This window comes from Corticium candelabrum, chromosome 5, assembly GCF_963422355.1.
Source record: "Corticium candelabrum chromosome 5, ooCorCand1.1, whole genome shotgun sequence".
NCBI lineage: Eukaryota > Metazoa > Porifera > Homoscleromorpha > Homosclerophorida > Plakinidae > Corticium > Corticium candelabrum.
The window spans coordinates 2,957,658-2,980,920 of NC_085089.1; the positions used below are offsets into that span (position 1 = coordinate 2,957,658).

The 23,263-nt window shown below is 42.0% G+C and overlaps 3 protein-coding genes and 1 long non-coding RNA gene across 7 annotated transcripts; 1 reads left to right on the forward strand and 3 right to left on the reverse strand.

The window, feature by feature from the left end:
- Positions 1 to 1,334: 1,334 nt before the first annotated feature.
- On the reverse strand, positions 1,335 to 2,228 carry LOC134179329 (uncharacterized). The gene has a single exon (XM_062646198.1). It carries the CDS (start codon positions 2,226 to 2,228, stop codon positions 1,335 to 1,337), a length of 894 nt encoding a protein of 297 aa, XP_062502182.1.
- A 141-nt stretch (positions 2,229 to 2,369) lies between these two features.
- Positions 2,370 to 4,547, reverse strand: LOC134179330 (uncharacterized). Its single transcript, XM_062646199.1, has one exon. The coding sequence runs from the start codon at positions 4,545 to 4,547 to the stop codon at positions 2,370 to 2,372; it is 2,178 nt and encodes a 725-aa protein (XP_062502183.1).
- Positions 4,548 to 11,988: 7,441 nt separating this feature from the next.
- LOC134180372 (interferon-induced GTP-binding protein Mx3-like) lies at positions 11,989 to 14,858 on the forward strand. Its single transcript, XM_062647518.1, has 8 exons — positions 11,989 to 12,993; positions 13,062 to 13,259; positions 13,315 to 13,459; positions 13,525 to 13,588; positions 13,666 to 13,771; positions 13,845 to 14,052; positions 14,109 to 14,254; positions 14,323 to 14,858. The coding sequence occupies exons 1-8, from the start codon at positions 12,070 to 12,072 to the stop codon at positions 14,641 to 14,643; spliced, it is 2,112 nt and encodes a 703-aa protein (XP_062503502.1). The 5' UTR covers positions 11,989 to 12,069; the 3' UTR covers positions 14,644 to 14,858.
- Positions 14,859 to 15,988: 1,130 nt separating this feature from the next.
- LOC134180048 (uncharacterized) lies at positions 15,989 to 22,326 on the reverse strand. Of its 4 annotated transcripts, XR_009969928.1 has the most exons (9): positions 22,189 to 22,326; positions 21,994 to 22,113; positions 20,789 to 20,916; positions 19,441 to 20,676; positions 19,035 to 19,123; positions 18,868 to 18,920; positions 18,208 to 18,502; positions 17,679 to 17,800; positions 15,989 to 16,218 (listed from the first exon to the last, which is right to left on the reverse strand). It is a non-coding gene; the product is annotated as an uncharacterized LOC134180048 (long non-coding RNA). The 4 variants fall into 4 exon arrangements; XR_009969926.1 differs by lacking the exons at positions 18,208 to 18,502; positions 18,868 to 18,920 and having other exon boundaries at positions 19,441 to 20,270; positions 20,323 to 20,676; XR_009969927.1 differs by lacking the exons at positions 18,208 to 18,502; positions 18,868 to 18,920 and having other exon boundaries at positions 20,323 to 20,676.
- Between the last annotated feature and the right edge of the window lie 937 nt (positions 22,327 to 23,263).

Here is a 23,263-nt window from a genome sequence, read left to right on the forward strand (position 1 = left end):
CTTGCTGGTTTTAAATCAACTTGGTATTTTCTATTATCAATCACTAACTAGATTAAATTATGGATCAGTATTTACACTATATATATTTCTTCTAAAAGACATGCACACAGACTATAGTTTGTGTACTAATATTGTCATTCTTTCTTTACGCAATTAAAAATTTGGAATCAATAACCTAATTAGAGATTTTGCACGAACAAGATACATATGACATCTACTATGAGTAACATTGATTTGTTGGTATGTGCACATGTACACACTCTTAAGAGTAGGTAGTCTACAAACATCTCAGCAATTGCTCTAGATCAAATGATTCAACATAAAACAATTATCATACAATCAGTATTAATGAATAATGACAATATTTCTTAAGAGTCATATACAATAACATCCGGGAGCTTAAGTTATCAAAGCCTTTCTCAGAACATGGCATCTAAGATTAGTCCCACCAATTCATTGTATTTTAGCATGTCGTCGGAGTATCAAGCCTGTGTCTTGACGTTGCGATTAAGTTAAAAGCTAAAGCAATCCTTAAGCCCTGTCTACACTGGCAACTAGATCGCGATCGTATCGCGATCCGATCACGATAGATAGCAGTCTTACTTGCAGCTATTTATCAGACGAAACTTAATTGAAAACTTCAGCTTCATTTTTTATTTCTTGCAACGCAACGGAGATCTTCATGACTACATAAAGCATACAATAATGATTCTGTTCTTTGTTTGTCGTCTGTCTGATCTTATATAGATCATCCACACCGTGCACTATCATGGCTTCTCCGAGTCTTTCGATGTAAACATAGAAAATTAGCTTGCGCTCACTGACTACAAGGTACATGAGCCGTTAGATGAGCACAGAGCTCTATAAAGGGCTCTGGATGAGCAGAGCTCCGGACATGAGCAGAGTCTTTACATACATACATACACACATACATACATGGTGCACTCATCCCAGACAATGAGACTACACTGGCTCATAACTTCCACAAGGGCTGTGCCTTTCGAGATGTCGCAGGTTGGAGTTTCAGCAAGGGACAGATTGAGGGGTAGTTTGAATACTGAGTGTGCAGTTCTTCCACCAGAGAGGAGAGTAGCAGCAATTCCAGATGAGGCGACTGCAAGCGCGATGCGCTTGTTCTGTCGGACAGCTGCTAGAAGGAGGTTGATGACAAACGTTTTTCCCGTTCCTCCTGGAGAGTCGAGGAAGAAGAGACACCCACGGTTTTTCTCTACACTGTCAACAATTCTGCTGTATGCTGCTTTCTGGTCATTCACCAGCTTAGGCTCATTCTCAGCGACGAATTCAGCAAGTTCTCTGACGTCGTAGCTGGTTTCTCAAATAATCTCAATTGGAATGCTCGCTTTTCTTCTGTATGGTTTAGGGAGACCGTATTCATCAAGAGCCTTGCCACCCAATGAGATCACAGCATCTTCAATAAAGATTAGAGCCTGGTTGAAGACGGTGCTGTCAAAGTCGAAGGACATGTTTCGGTTCTGCTGTCTATCACGATAGAGGATGTCTTCAGAAAGGCTTTCAAGATGATTCATCCACAGTGTTGGAGGGGAAGAAAGGTCACAGTTGTGTAGCATGATCGCAAATACCCTTCGGAGCTGGCATGATACCTGAGAACCCGACGCCTCTTGGAGAGTCATGTCCCAGTGAGCGTCATCTTCCAGCAACCCTCTCCTCTTGCAAGCTTCTCTGTAAGTAGGGCAAATATTGCCAGCAACAGTAAGGAGATGTTGAAATGACTGCGGACCCTTGATCTCGAAGAGAAGCATGCGCAAGAAAAAGCACTCAAACTGGTTTGGATGGATGCTGTATACCCTTCCTAGAACGTCAGAAGACTTGATGCCTGGATGACCCTCGACCTCTTTACCTGATTTTCGCCTTTGCCACCTCCGGCCACTGGAATTCCAGGTATAGTAGCGTGGTACTTGCCAGTAAAAGAGATTGCGAGCAAATTCATCTTCATGACAGAGCTTGAAAAAGGCTGTGAGTGTTGTGTCTTTAGGTGGCTCTTGTGCCATCTGTGCAGCATTCCGTTCTGTGAAGTGAACTCTCTGTCCGTTCTCCAGATGAACTGCAAGATGTTCAATGGCTGGGTGGCGTTCATGTATGGGGAAGCCAAGGATTCTCCACACTGCTTCGTTGCTGCTGATGTAGCGTCCGGTCTGGTACTGCCTGACCTCATCTCTGTCTGTTTCCTTAAGGTTGAAGACAGCCATGTCCGACCCCTTATTGATGTATTTGCAAACATATTTGATTGACTTGACAGAGTTGCAAAATTCGACGTTTATGTGGACGTTAAAGGCGCGAGAAAGCAAGGGACGGTAAGGAACAATCCATCGGTTGTCAATCTCGACTTCTTAGTATTGGCCACAGAGTCGGAAGTTGATCTTGGCTGTTGACCCTCCATCTTCTGGTTTGCGGCGTTTGTAGAGCGGGTAGCCATCGCGACCAGTCCGAGTCTCCTTCAAGGCTCGCTTAGGGTAGTTCTTTGTGCATTTCCCATCCTTCATGCACGGAGAGTTAGGATTGAAGCGACCGCAAGGTCCATGAACCATGTGGCTCTTGATGATATTGTGTAGCTCGGGGTCTTCTTGTTGACTGGGCAGTTCGGCGCTAATAAAAGAGTCAATCTGGGCTGGACGAAGTTTTTGCTGTAGCCAGAGAAGAATGTGGGCGTGGGGCAGGCCACGCTTTTGCCACTCAATTGAGTACATGTCACATCGGATGAGACCAAAGATGTTGTATTTGGTAAAGAGATCAATTAGCTTGACAATCTTCTGTCTGAAGACTCTGGCAATAATGTCGTGACGGTTAGAGTAAGCGTGTCCTGGCAGTAGCTCAGCAGTGATTTCAGCCCACTTTGGATTACACGTGAAAGTGATAAAAAGGTCAGGACGGCCATAATGTTTGACATATGTCAGAGCATCTTGCGTCTTTTCTTGCATGCACCTTGGCCCACCTGTGAAAGTCGCGGGAAGAATAACCATCTTTCCAAGCTCATGGCCATGGGCAGCATCGTTATTGATAGAATCTCGAAGGTGAGCGTAATCGTCTACCCTAAGCTCTTTCTGATGGCTGACAATGTAAGCAAGTCGCTCCCTCTCGATCTTCGCATACATGTCTACCAAGAACTGATGAAAAAGGTCTCTCTCGCGAAAGAGGTGGTCTGAAGAACCTAGCCGTAACATTAGATGGTATGCATAAAACTCCATAGCTGTCACCATTTTGTCTATTGGACCGCCACCTGAATCTTGCTTGTAGATTTGCCAATAGTAGCCGTCTTCACCTCTGGTGTAGATGAGTGGATATTGAAGACCGTCGTACACCCTATTAGATAAACTGATCCTCTCCAGTTCATTGTTTCTGTGTCTGATTACGATGTCTCGCTGTCCCTTCTCGTACCCAGAAATGACAGCTGCCACCTCAGAAACAACAGGAGCATTGAAGCGACGGCGATGTTCCCCCGAAGGTACCTTGTCAGAATTGATGACAATGTCAAACTCTCTTCCTGGATGGTTTTCAAATGCATACTTGAAACTGCAGACCAAATAGTTGTTTTGGTGAAGCATGTCTTGAAGGGACCGGATAATGGGGAGCCTGGTTTCAGGAATACCCTGACCTCGTCGTTTAGCCTGGTCTTTTGGGTCTCCAATGAAGTAGATCTGGAGAAACTTGGCCTCTTCACCGGCCATTGGAAGAAGACTGCCGATAGTGTGATAAACTTGCCCTTGAACCTTAAAAGTTGGCATGTAGCCGTGCTCAGTGACTTCTTTGTCAGCTCCAAAACTCGTCATCTGAAAACAGCTGTTGTACTTGCGCATGTTATCGAGAAAATGACGGCTCTCTGCTGTTTCTCCCTTTAGCAGAGTTTGGAGAGGTTCTGGAGGAGAAGTAAGTGTTGGCAAAGAAACTTTGCCATTCGAGCAGCACATGCCTTTCGTTTCCTTCTGCCATTTCAATGCTCCACATTTCCCGCAGCTCTGAGACATCGATCCAATCTGCGCTGCAATTGAATAATCAAGAGATGAGTCGTAATTGAATGCAGCACTGGAGATCTTCAATACTTCAAAGAGTATGTCACGTGTTGGAGTGCAATGACATGCTGATCCAATTGACGTACGCAGATGACGTTCTCGTATCTCAGTCTCTCTTTCTTCGTCTGGCTGAGCCGCTCTCTTTGCAGCTGCTCGTGTGCGAACACCTTCAATCCGTACCTCATTCTGTTCTGGTATTTCAGATGCTCTCCTCTTTGCTGCTCGTTCACAGAGGTCTTGTCGGCGTTTCTGACGGTGTTCTGGTGTTTCAGATGCTCTCCTCTTTGCTGCTCGTGCACAGAGGTCTTGTAGGCGTTTCTGACGCTGTTCTGCTGTTTCAATTGCTCTCCTTGAAGCTGCTCGTGCACGGAGGTCTTGTCGGCGTTTCTGACGCCGTTCTTCTGTCTCTTCCAAGAGAGTGGAAGATTGCCTTCTTAAGCTGGCAGAGCGGCGTGACAGGTTGGACTTTTTTGGCGGCACGTTGTGTTGAATGGATGACATCGAAAGGTACAAATACGTAGAAAGGTATGCCTTAAATTAAATAAATTCTAGCTTTTTCTGACTTTAGATGTGTAGGTAGAAAACAGCAACAATCTCGTTTGATGTTAGCCTTTTAGATGTAACACCACTCAATATTTCTTTTCGAAACCAATGTCTTGGCTCTGGACGTAGTTTGATGTTCAAGATAAGCAAAATCAGCTACAGCTTGCTCAGATAACCCAGTCTGATAGGACTGCTAGAAAGCATTGTGACGTAACAAAGGCATGTGGACAACAATGAAAGATCTTATGAGCCAACAAAACTACGCTATGAGATAAAATCCGCGTAACGCAACGTTCTTCAAATTGAGTCTATCAAGGGCATTCAGTCTCCTTTAAGCATTGTGACGTAACAAAGGCATGTCATTGTGGACAACAATGAATGACTTAGGAGAAAACAAGACTGTATATACGCTATGAGATAAAGGCCAATTAACGCATCTTTCTTCAAATTAAGTCTATCAGGGGCGGTCAGTCTCCTTTCTGAATAAAAACCCCTAGAGGTAGTTCTACAGCACTATGTCGCACACTATGTCGTTCTATGATGCACCCCCAAAAGGGGTCCCAACTGAAAAAGCTGGAAGACGACGCCACCCTGCCCATGTTCTTACTCATGTCGAGTTACGACTGTACCCCAAATTTTAGCCTCGTGGGTGATCCGATCTAGCCGGCTATCGAACTTATATATATATACAAACACCGTCAATTTTATATAGTAGTATAGATAGATATGTATATATATATATATATATATATATATATATATATATATATATATATATATATATATATATATATATATATATATATATAGTAGTATAGATAGATATGTATATATATATATATATATATATATATATATATGTGTAAAAGAAACAAGCAAACCATTATGTACTACATTTGGCTATTCTGTATACATTCCTACTACATTAACAAAATTTACCATATTTAATATCAATTATTCAATAGTACTAATAATGACAGTTGCAGCCAAATAGCCTCTTATCAAAACCTCTTAGGGCCTCAATTTCTAGAATTCACACTGTCCACCACATTCCATTTTAATTAATTAATGAACTAAACGAACCGCTACATTGTCTAACAAAGTATGTCTATTTCAGTAAGTCTGAGAAGCGTATGCCTATAAATATGCTGGCAATGCAGAAGGATAATGATAATTGATATCTGTATTCTAAAACCCAAAATTAATTAATTAATTAAATGATCATGAGCCAGTGAGTGACTGACGGTACACAATGCAAGTCAGAAGTTTTGATAAAATTGCAACTATAAACAAAACAAATTTTCAAGTGCCTTCAATTTAACGTTTAATGGAAAGCGTACGAAGTTTTGCAAATGCAATCAGTGACGTTTAGTGGCAGCTACGGACATGTAGTCTCGCGTAGCCAGCCCCTCCCCTTTCCTATTTTCGGTAGGCGGGGAGAGTTTGGTGCAGTTGCTTTGATGTCTTCGTGTTGCCGCTTGTACGATAAACGGTCAACTAAAGACCGGATGTGTCTGGCACTGAGTGGGTACTTATCTCTCATGCAAACTGACTGGAATTTCCTTCTCTTCGTCTTCTTGCGAATTGTGTTGTCATGTGAGCGACGTAGTCATGTCTCTGCGAATGTGTAACTTCTATGTGTACTTATATATATGTATATATGTATACACAGCACTCAGGGCGTCGACGACAGCCTAGACGTAACTTACGAGTGTCGATCAGTCGCCCTGTCTCCGTTCGGTCGCCCTGTTTGCCCTGTCTGCCCGAGCTGTTGTGTGTGTTCTTATGCTCATGTTTTGTCGTCTCGTGCTAGCTAGAGGTCGGCCAGACACGCAGAGCGCGCTCACTGCGTAGTCGGTGGCCATGGAAACAATGGACGTTGCAGTGTGAAGACGTTCGATTCTTGCTGTCACTGTTACGTCAGTATTCAGGCACATATACGTACATACAAAGGCTGGTGACGGATAGAGAGCAATTGAAAGCAATTGACGTTCCAACGTTACGTACGTGAAGACTTGCCTGCGTCCATCACGCCCTGAGTGCTGTGTAAGTACACAAAGAAGTTACACATTCGCAGAGACATGACTGCATCGCTCACATGACAACACAATTCGCAAGAAGACGAAGATAAGGAAATTCCAGCCAGTTTGCATACGAGATAAATACTCACTCAGTGCCAGGCACATCCGGTCTTTAGTTGACCGTTTATCGTACAAGCGGCAACACGAAGACATCAAAGCAACTGCACCAGACCCTCCCCGCCTACCGAAAATAGAAAAGGGGAGAGGCTGGCTACGCGAGACTAACGGACATGCGCAGTACAAACTCTCGCTCAGTACTGTATGTACACATTGTTAATTAATTGCGCTTAGAATTTGACAATGGAGCCCAAAATGGTGGCCTCGAGGGACACCTTGCAGCCATACTGTTGATATTAATTAATATTGTCTCTAAATCATAATTTTAAATATGATAAATTTCTGTAATCCCTAAATTAGTATTCGAGAGTTGCTGTAGAATACAGAACAGCCATATATGTCACTATGCTGGTACTCACTAGATAAATTAAAAGTCTTAGTCATGATCCTCAAACAATACACTTTGATCACTGATGGTATCAGAAGCAATGGACAGGCTGTGTCAATAACATTTAAACGCTTGAGATGAGAAGTCTGCATGCAGACAAACGTGAGACAATGTCGATATGCATTAGTCTCACGCTTTGTGCGTGATAGCGAGCAATGTCTTCAATGTTGTTTAACTAACAACGTTAAACAGAGTTGACTCCACCCGGAGTCGTGCGCGCTAGCGCGCGTTGTAGCTAAGGGCGGAGTTATCCGCGCGAAGTACCATATACTAGGCACTGCAGGCGTGTTGCGGTCATTGTTGCTAAACCAGGATCGAAAACGCTGTCGGGAGGCGGATCAAAATACCGACGTGACAGGCCACGGGATGGTCCAAAGCCAGTCTGCCGCAACTACAACTCTAGCAGTTGTGCCGGCTATCCCGACTGCACGTTTCGGCATATTTGCTTGCGCTGTCGAAGCAACCACAGGATCCACGAGTGCCCAGAGCAACGCACAGCTACACCGACAGCCTCTGGAAAGCCAGCAGAGGGCAAGACAACGGAATACACTAGGCCAACAAGATCGCGTGCGCGTAGTTCATGCATTTATTGCTGAGCAGGATTGCTTACTTGCAGGATGTTGTTGTGACATGTGTGTTGTGTTGAGTTGGAGCGTGTAATAGCCCCTTATTCGTAAGCCTCATGGGCACCTGGCAATTATAAGTGTGTACTTCGTACAATAAGCGTTCTTCGGTCTGACTAGCACATTGTTTGCCAGGCTCCTCTTTCGACACTTATTGTCGATTTCGAAGTACCCAAGAGAGGAGCAACGTACAAGGATCGCGCTATCGTTACACCGAAGACCTGCTAGCATTGGACAGCTGCCGCCCGACGGTGCCATCTTGTCATCGGGACACGGTTATGACGTCCCCGTTGGTGGTAGACGCGTGGCGTCAAGCGCTGGCGAGCCACCCGGATACAGTTTTCGCTAGCTACATCGTAAGTGGTTTGTCTTGGGGATTCCGGATTGGTTACGATTACAACAAAGCAAAAGCAAGAAGATTCCGCAGGGACATGAAAACGGCAAAAGCAAACGCTGCAGTCATCGACAGTTACTTGCAAGAGGAGTGCGCGGCAGCACGCATCTCCTGTCCTGACGAACATAGAGCAGCGGAGGCTCACGTCGGCCCTATGGGGGTAATTCCAAAAGCTCACCAACCAGGTCGATGGCGCCTTATTGTAGATTTGTTATCCCCTCGCGCAGCGAGCGTCAACGATGGCATTGCACCCAACTTGTGCTCTCTCTCTCTCTCATACATTAGTATAGACGTGGCGGCACGGAATATTTGCGAGCTGGGAACAGGGGCTATGATGGCAAAGTTTGATATACAGAGCGCATATCGGCATATCCCCGTTCACTCAGACAATCGTCATCTCTTGGGAATAGCGTGGAAAGGCAAGGTGTACCTCGACCGAGCTTTACCTTTTGGCTTGCGCTGGGCTCCCAAGATATTTTCTGCTGTAGAAGACGCGCTAATGTGGATTATGTCCTACCGAGGCATAACAGCTGGCATACATTATTTGGACAATTTTCTATTTTTCCAACGTCCGCAAGCATCGGAATGAGATGAAAATCTTGCGAAAGCATTGAGCATATGCAGCGAGCTAGGCGTGCAAGTAACTACAAACAAGCTCGAGGGCCCCACAACGTCCTTAACATTTTTGGGTTTGCAGCTCGACTCGCAAGATGGAATCATCAGCTTACCAGCCGTTAAGCTGCAGAAAGTAAAATCCACGATTGCGGAATGGCTAACGCGCCGCGCCTGCACGAAGCGCCAGCTGCTCTCTCTGATTGGTACGCTGCACCACGCAACTTCAGTGGTAAGAGCAGGTCGAGCGTTTCTGCGTCGGCTAATAGATCTTGCAGGTACCGTTAAGCAATTGCATTACTGGGTGCGTATTAACAGCGAGGCACGGGCGGATCTTCGGTGGTGGGACGCATTTCTTGAAAGCTGAAACGGAAAAAGCATTATCAAAACTTTGGTATCACGGCCACCAGCGACCCAGCTTACTTCGGACGCATCAGGCTCGTGGGATGCGGAGCCATTTGGCGGTGCAACTGGTTTCAATGGAAATGGTCACGCGAATGGGAGGAAATCAGCATCGCACCGAAAGAACTGCTACCAATTCTACTAGCAAGCGCTACAAGGGGAAAAGATTGGCGCGGCAAATTAGTGCTGTTCTGATGTGACAACCAGACTGTAGTGTCGGCTCTCGTAAATCGTCTAGCCGAGATAAGATCGTCATGCAATTGCTGAGGGTGTTGCACTTTGTAGCAGCCCTTTACTCTTTTACCTGGGTCTCGACGCACATACCGGGTGTCTCTAACGTAGCGGCGGACGCCCTGTCACGAGACAGTACGCCTAACAATCGATGTCTGTCGTTGCAGCTCAAGGAGCAGCCAGCGGCCATTCCACTACAGTTTCTGGAGCTGCTGTTGTCTCCCCATCTAAACTGAAGCTCGCACACCTGGAGACGGCTGCTTGTCGTTTCTTTGCGTCAGGCTTAGCTGATTCTACCAGGAAAGCATACGCGTCCGGTCAAGCACGGTATCTAAAAATTCTGCAATCGTTTTTCCTTCATCCCTCTTTCCACATCCGAGCACCGCCTATGTTTGTTTGTCTCACACCTAGCCGAAGAAGGTCTCTCTCACAAAACTATCAAAAGCTACCTGTCAGCAGTGCGCCACCTACAGATCCAGTCGGGTTTGGGCGACCCATTCACCGCTACTCTCGCACAACTAGCTTATGTCTTGAAAGAATTCGACGTCAGCGGGGACCGCGCCTGAAGGTCGACAAGCGCTTGCCTATTACAGCGGCAGAATTAAAAATTTTGAAAGATGTGTGGGCGAAAAGATCACCATTTTACAACGCCGCAATGCTGTGGGCTGCAGTCTGCACGGGTTTCTTTGGCTTTATGCGAGCGGGAGAGTTTACCGTAAGCTCCGTAGCAGCATTCGACTCCTCTGTTCACCTAGCGCCACAAAACGTCAGCATCGACTCACATGTAACTCCGTCTGTGATGCGCATTCACCTAAAGCAATCGAAAACAGACCCGTTCCGTTAAGGTGTAAACATCTTTTTGGGTCGATCGAAACAAGAACTTTGCCCAGTGGCTGCTCTGCTGAGCTACATTGCGCTCCGAGGCAACTCGCAAGGCCCCTTATTTCTCTACGACGATGGCACGTCACTCTCGCGCGATAGGCTGGTCCGGGAAGTTCAGCGAGCGCTCGCAAAAGTCTGACTTGACTGCACAGGCTTTACAGGCCGCAACTTCCGCATTGGCGCAGCGACGACAGCGAAGGCAAGAGGGTTGCACGATTCCACAATAAAAGCCCATGGAAGGTGGAAGAGTACAGCGTTTGAGTCGTACGTAAGAATCCCTGACAACAGTTTAGCAGAACTTTTGCAGTCACTCGCGTAACGGTCGGCGTGTGCACTACTAACCTAGAAAATGGTTAATAACACAACTTTAGAATAAACGCAACATAAACGGCAGCTGTTTCACCCGCATCAGCCTCTGACGTATACGGTGCCTGGAAATGCCACACATCGTCAGGTAGGAGATAATAGTTGGCACAGTGTACCGTGCTTGGGATGGTGATTTTAAGAAAATCCCCGGATGGGTCGGAGTCCCGGTCTGATGACCGTCTCCTGCAGCACGGTACGGTTCACGCATGCGCATACTTGAGCTCCATCCTCGCGCCGGGGCCAGACTTTCCCTCCGACAAGTCTGGCAAAGTTCGTCCGGTGAAGGTATCTGACGGCGAAGTTTTACCTGGCGATACATAAGACTATGAATATCCGACGAAGGTAAGGAGTCAAACAGACTTGAAAATGTTGATGGTATATCTAGAAATCACGTCAAGAGATTCATCGATTAAGAATGTTATAAAACTAACTGCCATTGCATCAAACAGAATCCATTCCCTTAATTAAATATTTGTTAACACAAAACAGTCAAAATTTAAAAACCTTTGTCAAAGTTCTGACTATCATACATTTAAACAATTAATTGCCTTACTCTGTTATCTGGACCACAAATTTTAAACCTGCGCATGCATGCATGCATGGATCGAGCTACAATTTGCCCTATCAATGTGAAAACCGCAACCCTGAATGTAGCACATCTGCCGTTAATTAGGAAGAGTCTAAATCATACCTCTAAGTCTTTGCTGCATTTCTCGTGCTAGCTATACCAACACCTAAGCACCACATACAATGATACAGTACCTGCATGCAGCATTCAGGCGCGTACCTGATGGGGTTTGGGGTTACAAGCAACCCCCTGTCACATATGTACAGCTTGCCCTCTCTTACGGCCACTGGGGACGCGTGCATGATCTATCTATTTAATATATATATATATATATATATATATATATATATATATATATATATTATAATACATGTAACGTACCAAGACAAAAGCCTGGAGTCTGAAATGAGGCAAGCCTCGTGTTAGCAGAAAATATTTATCACATCCGGGATTTCCATTCCGCCAAGTAGCGTTCGTTCTTTGCTGTCGTTTTCTCATGGCAAATCATACTGCTACCTCACAAACATTATATGCCTCAACCGGAGCAAACCCCTCTCTCGTCTGCACAGCTACGCCCTGGCCTGTCCAGCTGTATTGCCTCTCGTTCTAGGGCTTTCTCGATTCACAATTTTCAGTCTCATCCGAAACGTTTGCGTCATCATGCTCTGTCACGACCACAGCAGTGCTTGTATTTTGTAACTAAAAATAGACATTACGTCAGTTTTCCGGTCACGCACGTCACATGCACTGATCTTGTCGTTGTTAGATCTTTCGGCTGTTTGAGACCTCTTTAGAGCGCCACGCGTACGGTATCCGATGAGCAACGAATCTAGAAAGAGAAAGAGAACCATTCGGACTGAACACCAGAACGACTCTCCGTGCAAGAAAAACAGCCAATTGTCTCGTTTAACTTTTGCAGAAGCGTACGATAAATCTGTTCGCCCCTACATCGATCTTGTCGACAGTCTTCGTAGCAGCGGTGTTGACCAGGACGTTAGTCTTCCTTCTGTAGTCGTCATCGGAGATCAAAGCACAGGCAAAAGCTCAGTACTTGAAGCAATTTCGGGTGTTCAGTTACCGCGGGGAACAGGAATAGTTACGAGATGTGCCTTAGAACTACGACTGAAGAAGAATAGACGCCAGAATGCTAGCGATCAGTGGAGTGGGCGACTGAGATATGTTACTAAATCCGGAAAAGAAACAGTTAACTTGACAAGTCCAGAAGAGGTGGAAAACGCTGTTCAACGTGCACAAAACGCTCTTGCAGGTGCTGGTAAAGGAGTCAGTGAGGACGGTAAAATTGAGCTCGAAGTCTGCTCACCTCACGTTCCTGACCTTACCCTCATTGACCTTCCTGGGATCACGCGAGTTGCTATTGAAGGACAGCCCAAAAACATCGCAGACAAGATCAAGCGTCTCATCAAGAAACATATTATTAAAGGAGAAACTATCATTCTTTGTGTCATTCCATGTACCAGCGACATCACTACGTCTGAGGCTTTGGTGTTTTCCCAAGAAGTGGATCCCAAAGGTGACAGAACCCTTGGTGTCCTAACACGGGCTGATCAAACTGGACAAGGAGAAGAAAAAGCAATCATGGATATCTTGCAGCAGAGAAGTGATGTAAAATTGAAACTAGGCTGTACAGTCGTGAAATGTCGAAGCCAGAAAGACATTGAGAACAAAATGTCTCTAGCTGAAGCTCTAGAAGCAGAGAGGGAGTTCTTTCAAGAGCACGAGGTTAGTGAGTGCGTGTGTGTCCGCCCACTTGTGTCCATTTGACTGCGATGTGATGTAATACTGTCTAGGTGTTCTGCAAACTGGAGGCCGACAAAATGGGGATTAAAGAATTGTCACTGAAACTAACACGACAACTGGTTGAGCACATACAAGCTTGCCTTCCCAACCTACTGGTTGATGTAGGAAAAGCTCTCACACAAACTACAGCAAATCTGGATCGACTTGGATCACCCCTTCCCAGCAATAAAACCGAATTTCTCGTAGAAGTAAGTGATACAAAACTTTTGCTTGTACTTGAGTAAAATTCTACCAAATCATTAGGCTTTACTTCAGTATGGAAAGACACTAGGCGCTGTGGTTAAAGGTGACTGTATGGCGCAGAAAGAGTTGAATGATGATCATATTTTTAAAGATGTAAGAAGCTGCTTTCACGAGTTTGGAAAGAAAATTCATTCTCTGTGTCCAGGTGAGATCAAGTCCATAGTATCGCTTATGTATATCTTAGCGTGCATGTACTTTGGATATTGACAGATGAAGATTGTCTAGAAGACATCAAAAAGCAGATTAAAGAGAAAAGAGGCAGAGAGTTGCCAGGGTTAGTTAAAATTGTTTACTTGAAAAATAGGCATTTATGCATGTCGACAGCCGGCTGATAACACAATTTTTGCCAAGATTTGAGAACTACGGAGTATTTGAAGCAGTAGCATTTGGATGTGTGAATACCTTTAAAGAGCCAGCTTTGGAATGTTTGCAGAATGTAAAGCAATTGATTGAGAAAGTCAGTTTTTCTAGTATCATGCAGGTCTTGTGAATAGCAGTGTTTAGTTTAATTCATGATATATTTATTGCAGGCATATGTTAGACTTGCTGCTGACCAGTTCGAGAGATTTCCCACTTTGAAACGGAATGTCATAGGTCAAGTAGGGAGTCAGTTCCAAAAAAGATGCAATGCAGCAGCAGAAGCAATTGAGACAATGATGAGTATGGAAGACTGGATCTATACCAGAGATTCAGTATATCAAAACGTAATGACTGATGTTTCCTCTGAAGGCGCAGCAGGTCATTGTTTGCAACCATGTCTCTCTTTGCCTCTAGAATGTAATTGTCTTTTTTAGTTGACAGACAACCGGTCCCTAGCTTGCATCCTACAATTACATCTACAACCAGATTTCTCGGTGGTGAAGTTGACAATCCAGTCACTGATGAGTCTACTGAACGGGCTGCAAAACAGCTTCTTCAAAAACTTAAAGGCTATTTTAGGGTAGCTGAATAGCATACATCATACTTTTATAAAGCAGATTTGTTTTGATATTATCGTCTCATATATAGATCGTGAGTCTTCGTCTTGGAGATCATATTCCAATGGCTATCATGTTGCACTTATTAACCAACTTTGTGAAAGATGTTGAAACAAGACTGATTAGTAAGCTCGTTGGATTTGATGGAAAGAGACAAAAGACATCAAATGACGAAGACATCAGTAGTAATGGACCGAACTCTGACAGAGAAGAAGATGCTCTCACCATTGACATGCTTGTTTGTGAAGATGTGAACGTTGCATTGAAGCGCAAAACGCTCAAGCAAAAGAAACAACGGTTGCTGGATGCACAGAAAGAGTTAAAGACATTTACAGTCAAGCGAAAGAAGTAACACGTTCAGAATTAGCTCACCAATAGATTATGAACACACATAGAGATAGTGTCCTTCACTATTTTGTGTTTCATTGCAGAATCCATACATTGAATTTTGCAGTTTGATCATAATTATACACACTTCACTATTAGCCATTCCTAAACAAGCTGCTCAAGTCCATGAATTGTAAAACCCGATAGCTCTCAACTGCACTGAATATTATTAAAAGTAGAAGTGAGTCCACTTGTATTCTAAAATAATGAATTAATATCCTTACGATTCAATACTTGCTGGTTTTGAATCATCTTGGTATTTTCTATTATCAATCACTAACTAGATTAAATTATGGATCAGTATTTACACTATATATATTATTTTCTAAAAGACACACAGACTTTAATTTGTGTCCTAATATTGTCATTCTTTCTTTACACAATTAAGAATTTGGAATCAATAACATAATTAGAGATTTTGCATAAACAAGGTACATATGACATCTACTATGAGTAACATTGATTAGTTGGTATGTGCACATGTACACACTCTTAAGAGTATGTAGTCTACAAACATCTCAGCAATTGCTATAGATCAAATGATTCAACACAAAACAATTATCATACAATCAGTATTGATGAGTGATGACAATATTTCATAAGAGTCGTATACAATGACATCTGGGATCTTAAGTCATCCTTAAAGGCCTTTCTTAAAACGTGGCAAGATTATTCCCACTAATTCATTGTATTTTAGCATGTTGTCGGAGTATCAAACCTGTGTATTAATGTAACGATTAAGTTAAAAGCTATAGCAATCCTTAAGCACTGCCCACACTGGCAACTGGATCGTGATCCGATCTCGATAGATAGCAGTCTTACTTGCAGCTATTTATCAGAAGAAACTTAATTGAAAGCTTCAGATTAATTTTTATTTCTTGCGACGCAACGTAGATCTTCATGAAGACATAAGCATACAATAATGATTCTGTTCTTTGTTTGTCGTCTGTCTGATCTTATATAGATCATCCACACCGTGCACTATCATGGCTTCTCTGAGTCTTTTGATGTAAACATAGAAAATTAGCTTGCTCACTGACTACAAGGTACATGCGCCGTTAGATGAGCAGAGCTCTGGACATGAGCAGAGTCTTTACATACATACATACACACATACATACATATATATGAGTATATGTATATATACTGATGCCCACCCTGCGTCATCACAAAACTGTGTTGGCTGCAAGTTCATGTGACATGCAGAATAATTGGTACAGAACGTTTACAGTAAGAATAATCATTTTACAGTGCAAAGCAACTTCACTTACATTAATTGTGCAAGAGCTTTCATCAATCAAGCAAAGGTGACTGTGCAGCATCGGATCAAAGTAGATTTAATTAAATTGCAAATACATCAAGTAATGAGTTTTACATGCTGTAACCCTAATACTGAAATCCTGTGTACTCTGCAGAAGTAGAAAAGTCTTTCTAATCTTTATCACAGCAAACGTTGGAAGAATAATGTTGTAGTATGTCTTGCCCAGTGTTTCCCATAGCTATCGTCAACTGGCTGTAAGATGTGATCTCTCTGTATTGCCTACGAATCACAGTAAGCAATGACAGCAACTTTGTTTGTGTGACTGATTTACAAAATATTGTCAGCATTTAGTACACTTGCACATAAATTAAACAACAAACTGTTCAGAGCCCTGGTCCTGTCTAATAATTAATACCATGTCATTTGCAGAGCCCAGACACTCAAGTAGACACCAGATCAAAAACCCAAGGTGCTCTTTAATTTCATCCATTATATTAGGTGTCCACGCAATTAAAAGACACTCTTGAGCAATGGGCATTATCAATTAACCATGGCTTACGGCTGCACATAAGTGTTGCTGCATGGTTTACTCACATGTTTCTGAATTTCTACAATTACTTAACTGTTTCTCAGTTCCTTGACTTTGGCAGCTTTGCTATTCCCACAGAACTGAAGTGAAACCATGTCACACAAGAATTACAGCAAACACATAGATTGTTCAGTGTGGAAATCATGGTAGCATATATGGCATATCCATACGATTATTCCTTGTTTTGATCTATTGTGTTTCAATCAACAACCGAGCAACAGTAGAAACATACAAACAAACCATGCAGGCAACTATCGTCATCGCGCAGCTGGAATTCTGTCGGGTCTGCATCCAACAATCTTCATCTGTAATTAGCATCTCTTGTTTGATTGCTTTAACAGCTGTCTCTTAATTTCCACAAACCAAAACAGAACAGTGTAACTAAAAAATTAAATAATGCCTGTCAATTGATATTTCCAACTAGTTATGTCAACCAAATCAGTTGTATCAAGAGATTTTGTAATATTGTAAAGAAATAAAAAGTTAATAAAGAGCTTTGCTTATACAGTAGGACACCACTTAGCTGACACTCAGTTATCCGAAAGCGTGGATTATCCAACGATGCATGGCTTGTCTGAACTGCGAGGCTGTGCGCACGCTAGGATATACGATTCCTGTGCGTACAGTACTGTATCCGTAATCCACGTGTCGTCAAATTAAATGTGAAGCTCTAGAAACAGTTCTTCAGTACCTGAGAGAACAACCTGAAGTTTCAGTAAGCACAATGGTCCTACTGAATGGGATGCTGATGAAAACTACAGCAAGAGGAGTGAAAGCAATGATCCAGACTAAGATTAGTGGTTACTTTAAGTCTTGACAGTTCCCATTAGTTTTCTCCCTAGTCAAAGAAGTTGTACTGTATTAGTTGTTACATGTACAATTAGATGTTGATCTTCTTTGAGTAGTTTGCAGTCGTTTTCAAAATGCGTCAGTTATCCATCGTTTTCAGTTATCCGACGTCCTTTTGGTCCCATGCCTGTCGGATAAGTGATGTCCTACCGTAATAATATATAAAGACTTACAAATTTACGTTACATATTGCATAGGTAGAAATGAACTAAGAGTAGCTGCACTACAGTTTACTTATCTCTGTCAATCAAGTAGACTACTTGATACACACAGATCAGTAAAAGAGTGATAATTGCAATACCTGGATGTCCATTATGCTCTAGGCTCATTGTTGCCGTCCAAAAACTAGGTGCAAGATAGTCCAAGGTAAGTGAGCAAAAAACACTTTGCCCGTCTTTCTCACACAGATGAAGTCTTAACAACCTAAATACAATATTAATAGTGATGGGCAGTCACTACTAACATTTACAACAGCTATACATATGTAAAACAAACAAACAAACGGCATTTGTTGTCACCAATCTCAAGCACATTCTGTGTATAAAAAATAAACTTGCATCTATCCTAACAATTTTTAGCCTCTACTCTTATGACCAATACAATTATGTAGATAAACATTTTCTATCCATAGTAGCTGCTAAAAGGTGACTCATAGTCACAGTACTGGCAAAAACTGTAAAACAGTAATGTATAAGTCAATATTATATATATATATATATAGATATAAAGAATCTATTTGAAAAAAGTTATTTAGTTTAGGCCAGCATAATCAAAATTTCCTCTGTTCTTGTTTTAGTAAGATGGTGATTAAACTCTTACAGTCTTCTCACCAAGATTGTTTCGTAACTGGCAATGCCATGCAAATTAAGCAAAGGCTCAAACTTTCATCTTCGTGGAAGTTGGAGCATGTTAGGGTATTCACGTCTTCCGTAATATAGCATTTCAACTCAGTTACAAGTGCTAAGACCGGCCATTAGAAAGTAGTTGTCCTGGAATGGTACTTGAAGTACTGTACTCTGCTGTAGAATGTCACTGCAGTCCATGCTGCCACCTTGCTAAGTGGGGATGTTACCGGCAAATCTTGCAATTCGTTTCTCCCATTAACTGGCAGTGAAGCCTTCCCATCTGCAAAATAGTGACATGGCTTGATGTGGTGGAAAAACATCATGATTATATGTCAAGCATATTGAATGTATAATGGCCAGACAAGACTATGCTGTTCATAGAGCCAGAAAAGATAAAAAATGTAAAGAAAACAAACTAACACGATACGCATAAAACAGACACACAGAGACAGACCAATGAAAAACCAGACACACAAGTAAGACTGAGAAACAGGTAAAAAAAGACAAATAAGATAATTAAGCCTGGAAGTTCGTTGATCGTATTAGCAAAGATCCTGCTGCTACTGTAGTGCAATGCAGTAAGCATTAGGCCATAAGTGAGACAGCCAGTGAGCACTAATGCAGAGTTCTTGGCAGTTAACTAACCCGGCCACCTCAGGCAGCTGAATGAGGAACTACTTCCTGTGGTAGAGGAGATGCTATACCAAAAGACACATTTTAAGAACATCTCAGTCTTAAGACTTAAAGACTGGCTAAACTATTACTTGTTTAATTAATTTGCTACATCACAACTTCTACTGTATGCAAGATACCTTGTAAGATAGAAATAAAATCATCGCTAGAAGGATCATCTTCACTTTCTTTGTTGTTGTCAGTAACTGGAGACAGATGGCACAACGTACTATAATGGAAAAGTGTTATCGTTATTAATGAAATGTAAGTAATGTTAATATTGTAGTCGCAGAACTTCAGAACCAAACGAGCAAAAAGATATCCAGTTTGAGAAGATAGACAGCTATCTCTTAGGTATTGTCAGTACCAAAGGAAGAGAAGTGTATACATAGTGTTTGACGTTTAGTTGCATGGTATGTGGTTACCACTGCAAATTAGCATTACTGATAATTACTGTGTGAGAAGCACGTTGCCTTTTCACGAGTTAAAAAGTGTAGAACATAACTGTAAACAAAGAGTTTAATAGCAGAGTGTACATGTAAATACCTAAATCTGCTTGAATACTTTCTGAGCTGTAATCTGCACATTCAGTTGAAGCAGAGTCCACATTAGAAATAACATCACGTCCGTCGTACCAATAGGTACCATCAAGCCCAATCATCTGATATGGAGAACAAGTTGTGACTAGCTTTGCTATCACTGAATGTTTCGCCATCGTGTTTAGTATCATCTAGCAGCACCAGTACAGATTAGAGACGTGAAATAGTCTCTATAGCCGAATAATTAGTGAAATGACCATCAGCCACAGAATGGTCACTTCAAGTAATTCGAATCAACTCAATACATTGGACAAGAGGCAGGTAGGTGATCCAGGCAGAGTTGCAATGTCAGTTCTCTTTGCAGCAAGAATATGTGTGAGTGTTCTGTGGGCTTGCTCTGCTACTAGAGAACGATGAGATCGCCCAGTAATAATTTTGCAATCTCCTGGGCAATACAACAAAAATTTTTGAATTATTTTAATACAAGAAAAGAAAGACGATGTTATAAGTTGATAGATTGTGCAGTCAGTATACATACATGCATGCATACATACATACATTTCTACAAGAGCCCTTAATTAAGGCCCAGGTCAACAGTCACCATACACTTGCTACTACTATGTAGCTCGTGCCAACCAACAGTCACTATGTCACTATACACTTGCTACAAAGTAAATCTAGCTACAACCATCAGTCACTATGCACTTGCTGTACTTGTTTTTGACAGAAACAATACTCCATACTGAGAGAGAAATGCAATTGCATGCGAGTTCCTTGCCTAAGTGCGCCCATCCTGCATATTAAACTTCTGACCCAAAAGTCCCGGATATTTGCACTCTAAATGCATTCTTTAACCAATTGAGCACACATGGCTTTATAGCAGCATTACCTTCTTGCAAAACTCTGTTCCGTTGTCATGTTGCAAAATCAATGGTATTCCAACAATGCTAAAGATTTGCTTAAATAAGGCATCTTGTAACTTCAAATGCCGTATTCTTCTGTTGCGGCCAAATAATATTAAACTTTGAAAAGTGACTTATGTAATGGCCAATCCATTTGAATTCATTGTCGGCATTGTGTGACATATCCACTAAATTGACTTGCCCTCCTTTCCTAAAGCCTGGAGAGGGTATAGGCCGATAGAAGCAACAGACATCTGGCGCTGCTTGCATGAACAAGTTTGGCAGGTTTTTACAAACTCTTGCACTACGGACCTAGTGATGCCATAATAGTGCTGTTGGACCTATTTCACAACAAAAATACAAAAAGTTATGCAATAGTCATAATGTTTCTGTCAGTGCAAGCAATATTGTAGACACTACTATATACATGTATTTATGTATTACATTACTAACCGCAGCAAAGACTTCAAGTATCCTGCGTGAATTGTCCTGCCCTTCGTAATAGTTCTCAAAATATCAAAAATTTTATTGATGTCAGCCACTCTGCATCAGTTACCAAGCAAAGACATGTTCTCGCAACCCTATATTACAAAGAAATAAATTTAAGACAAACAGTTGAGGTTACCACAAGTAGTGTGTGTATATATGGCATGTACAAGTACATCAGAAGATGTAATAAGTGTATAAACACTTTTAACAGCTAAATGTCAATGACACAACATGCGAACAACTTCCATATCAAAAGATTTCTAAAACAATTATTGATTAATTAATGTAATATACAGTATATTACTATTATCTGCCTGTAGATTTGCAAGAGAACAAATGTCAAAAAGTTTAATGGTGTAAAATATATTTTAACAAAATACAATAATTGAATTTGCTGAAAACGCTGGCATAGTCACAAGTGTGATGTTTTATCATAATTTTTTATTTTATGTACTCAAAGTTATAATATTGAAAACTAAAAGTTGTAAAAACCTTTGTCAATGAGTAATTGATTAGATCTATCTGACAAATATCAAAATGAAACCTTGAGTAAGATGACTTTCTCTACTATCTGTACTTTTATAGTGGCTAATCGTATGTGTGCTACACTTTAATAATAGATAACAAACTACAACAAATTACAATATCTATAAAAACTTTGCAATTTTAACGTCTAATTAAGACAAGCCGTTTAATTTATTTATATAGTAGTCTTTGTTTAATTAAACATGTTAGCGTTTTCAAATTTAATAGATAAGTATAGTTTCAATTTGTCTAGAATCTCTAGGTTTGTTTCCAAGTTTCATGTCCATAGGTTACGTATAATTAGCCTGAACTGCTGGATTATCTAGAATAGAGTGGTGGAACTGTATATATGTAGCTACGTGCTTGGCTTCGGTTTCTCAAGACCCCTATAGAAAAATATAAATTATATATGCATACGCGGGAATTTAAAGCCCATTTTGCAAGATGCCTTGTCGCAAGTGCTAGACTGGTCTGGGAAACTGAGGCTACTAGACTACGTGCCTAGTACATGTACTCGTGCAGGCGATGCTAGAACTCGTCAGATCCTTTCCAGTACGAAATGCAAACAGTTAGTGTTCTCAGTTCTGTAGCTAAAGTTTCTAGACAAACTAACTTTTGATACAATAAACTGCAATATCTCTGACCACTGGTGCTGGTACACAAAGAACATCTTGTGGGAGGGAGATCGATCGTCACGATTCGTGGCAAACCCTTTGCTTCATACATCGACAAGCGACTGGAGTTGATATTACACCGAGTGGAATCTAGAATATCAATATTATAGCTATTTCTTCTTCATCACCATACTTTAGAGGCAATGAGCAACACCCATAACTCACCATTCGTGTGTTCGTGCTTGCAAAAATGTTGAATCAACAAGTCACGTGGTTGCCTAGTGGAGCCTTGGGCCGTTGTTTGATATCAGTCGTCGCCAACTAAAATTTTAGTTAAGAAGACTTGCGGCTAAAGACAGAGAACTTTTTGTAGCGCACGCTAGCAAGAGATATTGCTTCGCGTGACACATCTACAATGTGCATGTGACTTTAGTTTTCGCTTGAGCGGTAGTAGCGTGCTGACTCCCTCATCTGTGATTGAGTGTAAAAACGAAGCTTGCTGGTTGAGGACTGGGGCTCGTTTGGTCGTGATGCGAACTAGAAGAGATTTCGATTGCACACAACTTGGATGAAGGTACGTACACGAAGTGTGCTCGTGTGCTCGTGTGCGTGGTGTGGTGTGGTGTGGTGTGGTGTGGTGTGGTGTGTGTGTGTGTGTGTGTGTGTGTGTGTGTGTGTGTGTGTGTGTGTGTGTGTGTGTGTGTGTGTGTGTGTGTGTGTGTGTGTGTGTGTGTGTGTGTATTGTGTATGTACTAGATACATGACCCGTCCTTCGTACGGGCAGAGTACTGTAGTGTTATGACGGAAGACTTTAGTTTAGGCGTGTGTAGACACGTTATGTGCAATTATTTTGGTAGAAATCGACACAAATAGCTTACTGGCCTGTTCTCCGCACGGCAGATTAGATTATTATTAGTTAATTAAGTTATCGTTGTATTGATAAAGTATATTTCATTCACCCGTTCTAATTTATTATGAAGTGTATCTCTGAAGAATTCTCATGAAGGATTTCTTTCACACACACACACACACACACACACACACACACACACACACACACACACACACACACACGAACACACACACACACACACACACACACACACACACACACACACACACACACACACACCTCCTTTAATATATTGACTATACATCAGTAGTATCCGGCTCTCTCTGAGCGTATTTTGTGACTCTTAAAAAGCCGGTTTTTAACTATAGATTCGGTGGAATAGAATAGGCACGTACTGGTCGATCTCTGGGAGTGGTCATATTTACTTGCGAGATGTCAAAGCTTCAG

Coding starts and splice junctions, on each gene's coding strand:
- LOC134179330 (XM_062646199.1), bottom strand. CDS start 4,547: ATGTCATCCATTCAACACAACGTGCCGCCAAAAAAGTCCAACCTGTCA.
- LOC134180372 (XM_062647518.1), top strand. CDS start 12,070: ATGAGCAACGAATCTAGAAAGAGAAAGAGAACCATTCGGACTGAACAC. Junction 13,260..13,314: donor AAACCGAATTTCTCGTAGAA/GTAAGTGATACA, acceptor CCAAATCATTAG/GCTTTACTTCAGTATGGAAA. Junction 13,589..13,665: donor AGAGGCAGAGAGTTGCCAGG/GTTAGTTAAAAT, acceptor ATTTTTGCCAAG/ATTTGAGAACTACGGAGTAT.
- LOC134179329 (XM_062646198.1), bottom strand. CDS start 2,228: ATGGCTGTCTTCAACCTTAAGGAAACAGACAGAGATGAGGTCAGGCAG.